This window comes from Enhydra lutris, unplaced genomic scaffold, assembly GCF_002288905.1.
Source record: "Enhydra lutris kenyoni isolate GAN:26980312 unplaced genomic scaffold, ASM228890v2 scaffoldscaffold131, whole genome shotgun sequence".
NCBI classification, from domain to species: domain Eukaryota; kingdom Metazoa; phylum Chordata; class Mammalia; order Carnivora; family Mustelidae; genus Enhydra; species Enhydra lutris.
This window is the reverse complement of record NW_019154215.1, coordinates 107,437-121,943: the sequence shown is the minus strand read 5'-3', so window position 1 is coordinate 121,943 and position 14,507 is coordinate 107,437. Positions and strand designations below refer to the sequence as shown.

The following is a 14,507-nucleotide window of genomic DNA, read 5'->3' as shown; positions in this document are numbered from 1 at the left end:
AAGGCCCAGGAATATACAAAAAAGGGAGAGCCAGAGAGCCCAACCTGGTGCTGTTAAAAAGGACCCAGCAGGGGCACCTGGGTGGCTCAGTGGGTTAAAGCCTCTGCCTTGGCTCAGGTCATGATCCCAGGATTCTGGAATCGAGCCCCACATCGGGCTCTCTGCTCGCTGGGGAGCCCGCTTCCTCCTCTCTCTGCCTGCCTCTCTGCCTATTTGTGATCTCTGTCAAATAAATAAATAAATAAATAAATAAATAAATAAATAAAATCTTTATTTAAAAAAAAAAAAAGGACCCAACAGCAGAGGAGAGCTGCGCGGGCCAGCTGGCTGTGCGCCACCCGGCGGGCAGAACCCGGCACGGAATGGGGGCGGTGCCACTCGCGGTGACGAAGGCCTCACGTGAGCCGCCAACGCTGACTCGAGCGCCTCGCTGTAGCGTCAGAGCCGGCCTTCGCTCGCTCCCTTCTCGGTTTCTACACCTGGTGGCCGTGCGGGCGTGCGGGCCAGAAGCGGTCGCGAAGAGTCAGACGCGGAGGGGAAGTAGGTAAGGGACCGGGAGGAGGGGGAGCGTTCCCTGGTCTGGGTGTGGGAGAGCCCACGCGGCCCGCCGAGCCCTGCTGGGGGACCGGTGCCCCGGAGCGAAGCGGCGCAAGGACCGCAGCGCTCACGCCGCCCCGCAGCCCGCGTTTGGCCACAGAAAACTGTAGGCGGAGGGTTGGACGCCGGTGAGGCGACGACCCTTAGGAAACACCTGCCTCTTGCATCTCCGCCCCGCCCCCGTCCTTCTTGGTGTAGAAAATGGTGGTTAGCACTGAGGATGGGGTGGCGGGTCCGGGCGGAGCTGGGTAGCGTCGGGTCCGCGGGGAGCGCTCGGCTGCAGCAGCCCCCGCTGCCCCCACCCCGGCCCTCTGCAGGTGTGCAGGTGTCGTGGCGGCGCACTCTTGGCGAGAATCGGGAGGAGGAGGAGACTGCAAGGATAGGCCCAGGTCGGTGCAGGGGACAGTGGGAGCCGGGGGTGGGGGGAACGTGTGGAAAGCCCTGAGACCCCAAATTCCCTCGCGCCCCCCGCCCCTCTCCCAGCCCGTCCTCCATCTTGATGCCTGCAGAGGCCTGGGCAGGGATTGGCAGGGAAAATGGTGGGCTTTGGTGGGGGGGAGAGGAGCGACAGGGAGGGCTCGGACCGGGGCCCCCTAGAGGGCGTAGGAAGCCTCTGATGTGGGAAAATGAAATTTTAAAAAGCCTAAGAGATCCAGGGCTCTGAGTCTTGGAATGTGCGTAGTAGGGCCTCTGTCCTCGGTGCTGATCAGTCCCTCTAAGAAAATAATTTCTTCTCTCATCTTTTGTCTCTCAGGAGCAATGGCGTCCAAAGAGGAACAAGCAGTAAAAAATCTCAACGTGGAGAATGCCAAACAGGAAATTGAAAAAAAGGATGAAAAGGAGCAAGTTGCTAATAATGGAGAGCCCTTGGCCCTCCCTTTGGAAGCTGGTGAATATTGTATGCCTAGAGTAAATCGTAGGCGGTTCCGTGTTAGGCAGCCCATCCAGCAGTATAGATGGGACATGATTCAGAGGCTTGGAGAACCACAGGGAAGAATGAGAGGGGAGAATATGGAAAGGATTGGGGAGGAGATGAGACAGCTGATGGAAAAGCTGAGGGAAAAGCAGTTCAGTCATAGTCTGCGGGCAGTTAGCACCGACCCTCCTCACCATGACCATCATGATGAGTTTTGCCTTATGCCTTGAATCCTGATGTTTTCCCTGAAGTTAATAGGAAGATACACCTTCCTAAAGTTAATGTTCTCAGTGTACCTTTGTTGTCAACCTTTTGGTGTTACATGTTTCTTGTGGGTCTCCTATGACCAACTTCTAACTGAATGTTGTATTTTGACCCAAAATGTAAGATTCTGTCAGCAAGGGAGTTTTACCCTATTGCATGGCAAGATGTTCAGTATATATTGTGAAGTTAATAAAGCAGTTTAAAAGACATTCTCTGTATTCTCTTTTAGTTCAGATCTTCTATATTTTATACATGAACACACAGTCGAAGTATATAAAGTAAAAAGTTAAAGTGTTCATCTCTTTATGGTAGAATTATGAATAATTTTTATTTTTTAATCTATATTTTCTCATTTCAGAACTAAACACCTATTACCTAGTGAAAGGGCTTGGCCGCCTGATAAAAGCAGTGTGAGCACTTACCTAAACAGTTGTGACACAATCTCAGTTTTAGCTTACCTCTGGATCTCCTATTTAGAAGTATAAACCTAATAATGATAGGAGACAGATCTCTTTAAGAATCATACTTATATTTTAAAAAAATCATACTTATAAAGAAAAATCATACTTATCAGCAAGATGATAATAGCTCCAAGAGCTGCCTTGTATACTTAATGAAGCCATAAGTTTGTAAGTTCCCACCGGAATGTGCATGACCCAACGCTTTATTCCCTTCAGCTATTTGGGAAGGTTTCCAAAGCCAGGTATTTACGTGAACTAAGGGGTAGGTCCTTCTGTTCCTTTGCTACTGTGCCCCATTTCCATCTTCTTCCCTGGGTATTAATGTTCAGGAATCCTCAAGGTGAGAAAGTCTCACTGATTTTTTTCTGGAACACTCAATAAATTGCATCCTCACTCTTACGAAAGTGTGAATAAGTCCCCTCTCCGTTTTTAGCTTCATGAAAAGACCATAACTGTCTAGTCCTCTCTTAGATGTGTAGTTCTTTTCTAAGAAACCTCAGTTCATTATACTATATTAAAGATGTGTAATGGGACACAGGTCACTTTCAATCTGAGACAATCCTTCCTTATCCCAGCCCCCTGAAATCTATGAGTGTAAAGAACTAACTTACATTGAGTTGGATACCAGGAGATTATGTCCATGAATTCAGTGGATAACCAAATGTGGGTAATTATGAGAAGTCCATTGGAGGACTATTCAGTTTAAATGTCCCAGTAGAACTTGAGAAATGAAATTGCCTTGGAGTGTGCTATGTAGGTGAAATACATATGTATGAAGACAGTCTTGTATGGAAATAAACTTAGAAGTTAGGATTCTCGGGTGCCTGGGTGGCTCAGCTGGTTAAGTGACTGCCTTCGGCTCAGGTCATGATCCCGGAGTACCAGGATAGAGTCCCACATCAGGCTCCCAGGGAGCCTATTTTTCCCTCTGACTTCCCCCTCCCCCACTTCCCTGCTCTCTCTCACTTTCTCTCAAATAAATGAAATGTTTTTTTTTTTTAAGTTAGGATTCTAAAACGGAAGTTGGCAAACCACACAGTCCATGAACCAGATTTGGCCCGTTGCTTACTTTTGTGGCCAATGAGCTAAGATCAAATTTCACATTTTTATTTAAATGGTTGAAGAAAATCAAGAATATTTTTTATATGTAAAAATTACATGAAATCAAATTTTTGGTGTCCATAAATAAAATTTTATTGGAATATAGCCATATGAAGGAATTTATATACTATCTGTGGCTGGTGTTGTACTACAGTAGCAGTGTTGAGTAGTTGCGAAAGAAACAGTATGGCCTGCCTGCAAAGCCTACATATTTATTATCTGGCCTTTACAGAAAAAGTTTTCCAAACCCACTCTGGAATATAACATCACAAAAGCAGTTATGAAACCAAAGGTAAAAACAGATAGGCAGGTGAAAACACGTAACACAGCAAACCCCAGACATGAATCAGATGCCTAAGTAATTCCAAAACTCTCCCTCCTCCAGGTCCTTGAGACACAAGAATATTCATGCAGGACAGAAGTTTATAAAGATAAAGGCCAGAGTTGAAAGGGCAGGAAGACTGATGAACAGAGAAGCTTATGCCCTACCATACTTCCTACACTTGATTGTCAATATTAGCACCAGCTTTCCTGGAATACAGAAGCATTCTGGTTTTACTGACCTAACAATATTCAGCAGTTCCTTGAGAAAAAACTGGAAATTCACATGTGAACTCATGGCGTATTGTAATAGAAGATTAGGTATGCATATACCCCCCAAAATGTACATCTTTTCCGTGTAAGGCAGATCCAAGTTGCCTTGTTAACCTCAGAGATCCTAGTCTCTGGGGCGAGCCAGACTGCTATTAACCAGCTTCCCTGGTTCTTAATAGTGTTTGGGATCTGAAGGGGTATCTGAGGGAGTAGTGTAGTAACGGTCAGGTTCCACATAAAATGTTAAGGCAACAACCAGCAGAAAGTGAGCAAAAGCCCGTAAGAGAATACGGTATGAGGTTCCTTCAAGGGAAATAGCCCATAGCTAAGTTTCTGACTGCATTGCCTATCTATATCATCTGTATGTTATGTGGAAAGCCTTCTTTTCTCCCTCAGAGTGGCCATTCTCCACTGAAAGATGAGCAAATTCTTCCTGTGAATGCCTACAAATTTTAGCAAAGATTAGGGATTCTGCCCTGGTTCTCAAAAAAGAAACATACTGGGCCATTGGAGTTTTAGCACAGAATGTACATCTAGTAGATATTTGGTGAATGAAAAACTCAACAAAATAAGTATGATTTACTGGTATTCAGCAAATGATAAGTATGCACATCTTTGAATCCTTATGTATTTCTTTTTTTAAAGATTTATTTATTTATTTATTTGACAGAGAGAGATCACAAGTAGGCAGAGAGGCAGACAGAGAGAGAGGGGGAAGCAGGCTCCCCGCCGAGCAGAGAGCCCGATGCAGGGCTCAATCCCAGGACCCTGGGACCACGACCCGAGCCAAAGGCAGAGGCTTTAACCCACTGAGCCACCCAGGCACCCCTCCTTATGTATTTCTAACAGAACTGAGATGATAATGCACATAATGTCTCATGACTTTTGAATAAAAATAATTACCTTTTTTTTTTCTTAAAAAAAGATCAAGTTAATTGAAGGAAATTCAGAAAATGAATTTTAAAGGCCACCTTGTGACCAAAGAAAGCAATGCAGTTTGAACTTTTTAGTCAGAGGCAGAGCAGGGAGAATACACAGACACTGGACTCTTCCAGGAAGTCCAGATAGCAAAAGAACTTTGGTTGGAGGTGAAATAAAACCTTCATGATTAACTAACATTTAAGACACCAAGCTGCGGGGCACCTAGGTGGCTCAGTCAGTTAAACGTCTGCCTTCCGCTCAGGTCAGGATGCCAGGGTACTGGGATTGAGCCATGAATAGCATAGGCTCCCTGCTTAGCGGGGAGCCTGCTTCTCCCTCTGCCCCTCACCCTGCTCGTTCTCTCTCTCTCTCTCTCTCAAACAGATAAATAAAAACCTTTTAAAAATAAATTAAAAAACCAGGCTACATTTATGCTTCAAATAAAAATAGAATAACAGGGTCTAGATTTAACTCCCTAACCGAAACAATGAAAACCTGGACAAAATACATGAAACAACAGTTCTGTTATTTAACCTCAGACAACTGGAGGGGAAGTTCCTTGAGAAGGTAGAAACAAATAATATGAGCATTCTGATTACCCCCAGCTTACTCTGTATTGTTGGATTTATTTATAACATACGGAGAAGTAAAATGTATGTCAATAATAGCACAAAGACCAGAGAGAGGGAATGGAAGTATAACATTTTGAAGTTCTTATTCTACACATTAATATCATTTGAAGGTAGATTCTGAAATGTTAAAAATGTATATTACAAACCTTTCAATAATCATGAAAAAAGTTGTAGCTGATGAACCAACATATGAGATAAAATGGAATCTTGAAAATAGTCAGTAGAAAATATTGAGGAAGGGTTGCCTGGGTGGCTCATTTGGTTAAGAGTCTGCCTTCAGCTCAGGTCATGATCCCAGAGTCCTGGGATCAAGTCTTGTCTTGGGCTCCTTGCTCAGCCAGGAGCCTGCTTCTCCCTCTGCCTGCCACTCCACCTACTTGTGCGTTTTCTCTCTTTCTCTGACAAATAAATAAATGGAATCTTTTAAAAACGTTAGAGAAAAAAGAACAAAGAGCAGATGGGATAAATGGAGACAAATAGCAAGATGGTTGATTTAAACCCAAGCATATCAATGTCAATAATCATATTAATGTAAATGGTCTAAAAATACCTCAATTACAAAGCAGAGACTGTAAGATAGTATAGAAAGGAAGGCAAATATATGCTGCCTATAAACACCTTATTTTAAATTTAAAGATACAAATTGATTACAAGTAAAGGAATGGAAAATTGTGGATAATCTTAACATCAATCAAAGCTTGAGTAGCTATGTTGATATCAGATACAATAAATCTCAGAGCTAAGAATAATACCAGGGATATTACAGTCAATACATAATTTTAAGTGATAAGTTTGTTAAGAGGACATGACGATCCTAAACATGCACATATTATAGTGCTTTAAAATACAAGGAGCAAAAACTGACAGAATCACAAGGAGAAACAGACAAATCCACAATTACAGTCAGAGATTTCAACACCTTCTCTAAAATTGATATAACAAGTAGACAATCAGCAAGTACACATAGGACCTGAAGAACACCATGAAACAACTTTTCTAGTTGACTATGGTAGACCTTGCCACCAACAACAGGAGAATGTGCATTTGTTTGTTTTGCACATAGAACATTTACCAAGATAATCTATATTCAAGGCCATAAAATAAGTCTCAGTAATGTTAACAGGATTCAAATAATAAAATGTATGTTTTCTGGGGTGCCTGGGTGGCTCAGTCCTTAAGTGTCTGCCTTCAGCTCAGGTCATGATCCCCGGGTACTGGAGTTGAGCCACACATTGGGCTCCCTGCTTGGCTGGAAGCTTGCTTCTCCCTCTCCTACTCCCTGTGCTTGTGTTCCCTCTCTTGCTGTGTCCCTCTCTGTCAAATAAATAAATTAAATCTTTCTTTAAAAAGTATATTTTCTGAGCACAGTGAAATTAAATGAGAAATGAATAACAGAAAAATATCTGGAAAATCCCAAATATTAAATTAACATCAAACAACGCATGTCTAAATAACCTAAAGAAGAAATCAAAGAGGAAATTATAAGGCACTTTGAACTGAATGAAAATGAAAACTCAACATATGATAATTTGTGAGATGTGGTAAAAGGACCACTCAGGCAGAAATTTAGAGCACTGAACATATAATAATAGAATAGAAAAAGCTCTATAGCTATTAAATAAATAGAAATTAGAGAGAGAGAGAGAGCAAGCACGAGCAGTGGGGAGGGGTAGAGGGAGAGAGAAAAGCAGGCTCCCTGCTGAGCAAGGAGCTCAATGTGGGACTTGATCCCAGGACCCTGGGATCATGACCTGAGCCAAAGGCAGATGCTTAACCTATTGAACCACACAGGCACACAATAAATAGAAATTTTTTTTAAAAGTTTTTTTTGAGGTATATTTAATACCCAATGTTATACTAGTTTCAGTTGTACAACATAGTGATTTGACAATTCTGTGTGTTAAGCTAAGCTTATCATGAAAATAAATGGAAATTTTATTTAAAACACCTCCTCCAAAGAAAACTCTGAGTCAAGATGGCTTAACTGGTAATTCTACCAAACATTTAAAAATTACATAATACCAATTCTATGCAAAATCTTTCAGAAAATTAAAGAGGAAGGAATAGCTCCCAAATCATCTTATGAAGCTAGAATTACCCAGATAACTAACCAGACAATTATATTACAAGGAAAGATAACCACAAACTGATCTCCTTCATGAACATATATGCAAGATTTCTTAGTAAAACTTTAGTAAAGTAGACTCCAATTATATATACAAGATACAATACACCATGACCAAGTAAGTTTTATCCCAAGGATTTGAGGTAGTGTTAATGTTTGAAAATCATTGTAATTCACCACATTAACATAAAAGAGGAAAAACATATGATCATCTCAGTGGCTAATGAAAAAACATTTGCTAAAATTAAAAAATATATATTACTGATTAAAATACTCAACAACCATATGTAGAAGAGATGCTCCTCAACCTGGTAAGATACATCTACAAAAATACCCATACATAATGATGTGTATGTTACATAAAGACTAAATGTTTCCCTTCTAAGATGGAAAACAAGGCAAAATAGACATGTTCACAAATTAGGTTCAATGTTGTATTAGAAGTTTGAGCCAGCACAATAAGAAAAATAAATAAGTCATACAGATTGCAAAGGAAGAAATAGAAAATATTCACAGAAAACAATAATCTATATAGAAATTTTTTGTAATATACAAAAAATCTCTAAGAGCTTTGGGGCACCTGTTGGCTCAGTTGGGGGAGCGTGCAACCCTTGGTCTTGGGGTTGTGAGTTCAAGATCCACGATGCTTATAGAGATTACTTAAAAATAAAACCTTAAAAAAGAAAAAACTACCAGAGCTAATAAATGAGTTCAGAAAGGTTGCAGGATACAAGATTGAAATATAAATTCAGTTGTATTTCTAATTTTCTGAGACTTCCATAAAAAATTGTCGTAAACTTGGTGGCTTAAAAAAAAACAAGAAATGTATTGCCTTGTAGTTTTGTAGGCCAGAAGTCCAAATCAAGTTATCAGCAGTGCTATGTTCTCTCTGCAGTCTCTAGAAAGGAATCCTTCCTTACTTCTTCCAGCTTCTAGTGGCCCTAGGCATTCCCCGGCTTGTGACAACATAACTCCAATTTCTGCTTCTATTCTGTGTCTACGTGTTCTCTGTCTCTTCTGTCTCTTCTAAGGATACATCCATTGGGTTTGGGACCTACCCTAAGCCAATATGACCTCTCTCAATTCTTTTTTTTTTTTAAAGATTTTATTTTTAAGTAATCTCCATAGCCAAGATGGGTCTCGAACTCACAACCCCGAAATCAAGAGTTGCATGCTCTACTGACTGAGCCAACCAGGCGCCCCTCATCTCAATTCTTAATAAATTACATCTGCAAAGACCTTATTTACAAATAAGGTCATGTTCTGAAGTGCTAGGTGGACATGAATTTGGAGGGAAATCATTCAGTCCTCTATAAGCAATGAACAATCAAATTAAATTCTAAAACAATATCATTTACAATAGCATCAGAAATATGAAATACTTAGGGATAGATTTGGCAAAAGATACTCAAGACCTGCACATTGAAAACTATAAAACATTGATGACATACATTGAACCCACCAAACTCAGAAAAAGAGATCAGATTTGTGGTTACCAGACATGGGGGAATGGGAGAAAAGTGGTCAAAAAGTACAAACTCCCAGTTGTAAAATAAATAAGTCATGGGGATGTAATGTAAAGCATGATAATTGTAGTTAACACTGCTGTATGATTTATAGGAAAGTTGTTAAAAGAGTAGTAGATCCTAAGAGTTCTCATCACAAGGAGAAATTCTTTTCTTTTCTTTTTATTGTACCTTTATGATATGATGAATGTTAACTAAACTTACTGTGGTAATCACTGCATAATATATGTAAATAAAACCATCATGTTATTTATCTTAAACTTACACAGTGATGTATGTCAATTATTTCTTGATAAAACTGGGGGGCAGGGAATGGAAACAACCCAAGTGTCCATTTACAGATGAATCGATAGACAAAATAGAGTATATATATATAAAATGGAACATTATTCAGCCTTAAAAAATAAATGAATCTGACACACGCTACAATACAGATGAACCTTGAAGTCATTATGCTAAGTGAAATAAACCAGACAGAAAATGATTTGTGATTTAACTTATGCAAAATACCTAGAGTAGTCAAACTCTTAGGGACAGAATGTAGAATGGGGTTTGCCAGGGGGTATAGGGAGTGGGGCAAGAGGAGTTAGTTTAACGGGTATAAAATTTCAGTTTGGGAAAATGCAGGAAGCTCTGGAGATGGATGGTGCTGATGGTTGCACAACAATGTGAGTGTACTTAATGCCACTGACACGTATACTAAAATATGGTTAAGAGGGAAAATTTTGTTATGATAACTTACCGTTATCTAAAAAAATTTGCAAGTCATTCTTCCAAGCCCATCATTGCCTTCAAAGTCTACGAACACCTCAGCCACGAAAACATGACTCACATCAACCTGAGTAGGTGTCTACTTAGAAAGGACATCCTAATCCCACATCCTAGATGACATCACCTCAACCCAGAAGCTTGTTACTAGAAGGATGTTGCTTCAGATGACTTTGTCTCAGTCCATTATCTCACCATTGGAGATGACTTTGCTTTCTACACAAAGGAAGACTTCACCCCAGACACTGAGACTATCATCTCAACAGCGCCTATATGCTGCCTTTCCAAAGATAATGACAAATTGAACACAATATATTGATTGCTTTTCTTCTTTTGATATTTGGGATTCTATTACATTTCTTGAGGTCATTGTTTACTTAGCCCATGAACCTAGTGTACGTTTTGCTCTTTGCCAAAAGGTATACTATATACCTCTACACTCCATGTCTAAAGGAAAATCTTGTAGAGATTACTACTATTAATGCCATTCTAAAAATTAATGGAGATTATTGCTTTCCTTAGGAGGCAACCACCTCCTAGACCACTCCTTAATTAACCCGGTTATGGCTGGCCTATAATGACTTCTTATTCTTCTACTTGTTACTCTCATAATAGAATGTCCTTTTTACTCTCATAATAAAATGTCTTCTATGCCTTTAGGGCAACTATGTCCTACTCCATGTAAGTCTTTTCTACTATTTGAGTCACTCAAATATCCTATCTTTTTTTGCAAAGGTACCATCTTGAGTCAATTTTGAGGCCCTGGGTGGAGGCCGGTTACTTGCCCTTCTTGAGCAACTGATGAAAGTACACACTCCAGCCACTTCCCATATCATATGCATTCACACTCTGGGACACTATGCACCAGCCCTCTTTGCCCAGGGGCCAGGTATCAGACAACTAAGGACAGCCTCTATGCCCTGGAGCCTGAGAAATTATTCAAATTAACCAATCCTCAGAGATTCAGAAAAAATCTAGCTAACCCCACCCCACTAGTAATACATAACCTGCTCTTAGATATCCAACTTCCTGTTATCCAGGTATAACCTGTGTGGCTCTGCCTGGCAATCTTCTCTCTTTTGGAGCTATAAGTAACAAAAAGTTCTGCCTTGTATCTCTTTTTGTGACAGTGTGTTGTGTTCTGCTGTCAAAAGAACCTTTAGGTTTTATAAAGCCATTTACAAAAAGAAACTCATGTCATATATAAAAATTAACTCAAAATGATCAAAGACCTAAATATTTGAGTCAAAACTTTAAAACTCTTAGAAGAAAACAAAAGGGTAAATCTTCATGTCTTTGGATTTGGTAATGGACTTTTAGATATGAAACCAAAAGGAAGAACAACAAAAAGAAAAATATATAAATTGGATTTCATGAAAATTAAGAACTTCTGTGAATAAAAAGACGTTATCAAGAAAGTAAAAAGGCAATCTGCAGAATGGAAGAAAATATTTGCAAATCATATATCTGCAAAGGGGCTGTATCCAGAATACATGAAAAAACTCTTAAAATTCTTAAATTAAAATTCTTAAAAACACAAAAATGACAAACAACTTAATATAAAAAAATGGGCCAAGGTCTTGAATAGATGCTTCTCCAAAGAATGTATATAAATATCCAATAAATACATGGAAAGATGTTCAATATCATTAGTCATTAGGAAAATGTAAAAATTGAAAAAATGAAATATTAACAATTGTTTTTGAGATTGTGGATCAATTGGAGCTCTCATGCATTGCTGGTAGGAGTGCAAAATGTTGCAGCCACTGTGGAACAGGTTGGCATTTCCTCGAAAAAGTTATACATAGAATTAGCACATGACCCAGCAATTCCATTCTTAGATATATACTCAAAAGAAATAAAAACACACATCCATACAAAAAAAAAAAACCTATATAGAAGTGTTTAAGGCAGCATTTACAATGGTTGAAAAGTAGAAACAACCCAAATATCCATCAATATTTGAATGGATAAATAAAATACAATATGGGCATATAATGAAATATTATTCCACCATAAAAAGGGAAGAAATACTGTACATGAGACAATGTGAATGAACCTTGAAAACATTATGCTAAGTGAAAGAAGCCAGACATGGAAGGTCACATATTGCATGATTCTGTTTATACAGAAGGGAAAAATTGGGGAGTGACTACTTAATGGGTATGGGGTCTCCTTCAGAGTTAATGAAAATATTTTGGAACTAGATAGTAGAGATGGTTTCACAACATTGTGAATGTACTGTATGTCACTGAGCTGTACACTTTAAAATGGCTAATTTTTATGTTATATTACTTTGTTCTAAAAACATAGTCTTATTTGAAAAAAAATTATATAAGTATATTCTCTAGGCTAGTTGGCCTTCACATTTTTTATATTGCATACCCCTCTGAGCGTCTAATGATGGTAATGGATCTGATCCTAGGCAAATGCATACATCAAGCAAAAATGTACATATCTTATCTCTCCCCCAACCACACACATATGTACCTCATTTTGAATATAATTCCAGGGGATTCGGAGGTTTCTCTAGTTAAGAATCCTGCAACCCAAGGAGTAAGTGCTCTCCTTTTAACAGAGCTCACCTGCTATTTGTTTCTTCCTTTCTCTATCTCACTCCTAAGTAGCTTCTTCTCCATCTCCTCTTTTTTCTCTACCTATAGCTTCTGCTTCTTCATGATGTCAATCTGCTCATGTGTCAGACTTTCTCAGGTTCTTAGGGAACAGATCTTTTCATAAGTGTATAGACTCCACTATCTTCTAAACACATGCAACCTTGCATATCATTTCAGGCGGTCCACAGACTCCCTCAGTTGAGAACACCTGGTCTGGGTCAATCGGTACTGTTAGACTTTTCACAGAGACTGAAACAAACATGACTCAGAGGGCCCAAGGCTGGGGATGAACTGAGCGGCAGCAACCCTGCAGCGTGGCTAGGCTCCTCCTAGGTGCCCTGTAGGTGAAGATACTGAAGCTGAGAAATCCCTCAAGCTGCACCTCCTAGGTCAAGTGGTAGGCAGCAGACAGGGTCAGAGAACCTTCCCCGGGCACTGTGAAGAAGGGCAGAGAGCAGCCAAGCATGGAGGCTCTCCTCTCGGCCATTACTTCTCTGGGCTTTATGGAAACCCTCCGCTGCAGGGGTCTGGAAAGGATCTGTTCTGGTTTCCAGTTGTCAGGACAGAATTCCATTTCTGTTGGGGTTGACTTACCTCTGTGGGAATTTGGGGGAGGGAGGGAAGGAGCCATTTATTTACTCTGACCTCCCTCTATAGTCCCTCCCTAACAGTCTCCATTTTTCTACCACTGGGCAATGGCAGAGAAAGTTTACTTTCAAAAGGTTTCTATGTTTCTGAATCCTCCTCCCAAATTTCTGTCTCACTTGTTCTTGCATAAAAATGAGGGAGGTTCAGGACAGTGATGTTCAGAAGCCAGATCCTTCTGTACTCGGTTATCTGCCTCCCAAGCCTCCCACTCCCAGGTGTCCAGATAGCACAAAGCCCATCACTTCTCTGATAATGGTGAGGATAGAGTCAGGGGACAGGGCAGAAATGCCACCTTGATCATCTCTCCATGTGTGTTCTTGAGTGAGCAAGAGTCAGGTGCCTGAATACAAAGGATGAGAGGCTCTGGAAGGTGAGAAGTGGACTGGAAATTGCATATTCCTCTCCTCTTGAAAAGACAGGGAAAATCAGACCACGTCTGCATCCCTCAGATCCTTTGCTGCCTTTGCCCAACAGCTAAATCTCTGAATGAAAATAACCATGGGCCAAATTTTCAAGACCGATACTGTGTCAGCCATCAGATTCCAGAAAGTCTACTTAACACTCAGTGATTGTTTGGGCACAATAAATACATGCATTGTTAGTAGAACATGACAGAACTACTTATTTATGAAAATTAAGAAAAATATTTTGTGTGTACCTAATTGAATTCATTTTCCATATAGTAAATATTAATGCAGTGAACTTAATTTTGGAATCTTGTTGGGAGTTTTTCTATCATAAACACATTCTTTGCCCCAAATGAAAATAGCTCTATTTAATTTTTTGCTTATAAGAATAACCCATGCTGAGGGGAGTAAATTAAGTATAACTGAAAAAGAATATTTAGAAACAAATAAAATCTCCATTTCAACTATCTGCTTCCCTGACTGACAATCCACCGTGTATCTATTATATGAAGATCTGGAAGAGAAGAGAAATGAGCATCAGTGGTTGAGTGGAGAAGTAGATTGAGGGGGTAGGTGCTTTGAGATCAAAGGAGAGAAAGAAAAAATTCCTGAGAGATGTACCAATTGCTAGTTGCCCTAGGAGATGTAGCCCTTTCCTGATAAGATAGAACAAACACATACCACAGGGAGAAGGGGCCACATTTGACCTTTGGTATTAGCAAAGACAAAAAAAAAAAAAAAAAAGGCGGTGAGAGGAGGGGACTTCAGCGCCCCGAGGCGGGAGCCAGCTAGTGAGGGGAAGAAGTGGGCTGGCTCCTGACGCACTTTCTGCTGGTGGGAGGGGAACTAGGGACCCGAGCCCACTGGTGACGTTTCTTTCACGTGATCAGAAGCCGACGTGTGCAGAAGTCCCTCTCCTCCAGGTACCAGCT

The 14,507-nt window shown here is 40.2% G+C and overlaps 1 protein-coding gene across 3 annotated transcripts; it reads left to right on the top strand.

Annotated features, from left to right (window-relative positions):
* The first annotated feature begins 413 nt into the window (after positions 1-413).
* On the top strand, positions 414-1,986 carry LOC111139972 (protein BEX1-like). Of its 3 annotated transcripts, none has more exons than XM_022492363.1 (3): positions 414-540; positions 915-986; positions 1,352-1,986. In XM_022492363.1, exon 3 carries the CDS (start codon positions 1,357-1,359, stop codon positions 1,741-1,743), a length of 387 nt encoding a protein of 128 aa, XP_022348071.1. In that variant the 5' UTR covers positions 414-540; positions 915-986; positions 1,352-1,356; the 3' UTR covers positions 1,744-1,986. The 3 variants fall into 3 exon arrangements, with proteins under 3 accessions (XP_022348071.1, XP_022348072.1, XP_022348070.1); XM_022492364.1 differs by having other exon boundaries at positions 443-544; XM_022492362.1 differs by lacking the exon at positions 414-540 and having other exon boundaries at positions 564-986.
* Positions 1,987-14,507: the final 12,521 nt, after the last annotated feature.

Excerpts from the sequence above, each read along its gene's own strand:
- LOC111139972 (XM_022492362.1), top strand. The coding sequence starts at position 818 with ATGGGGTGGCGGGTCCGGGCGGAGCTGGGTAGCGTCGGGTCCGCGGGG. Across the intron at positions 987-1,351 it reads GACTGCAAGGATAGGCCCAG|GAGCAATGGCGTCCAAAGAG; the intron begins GTCGGTGCAGGG and ends TTTGTCTCTCAG.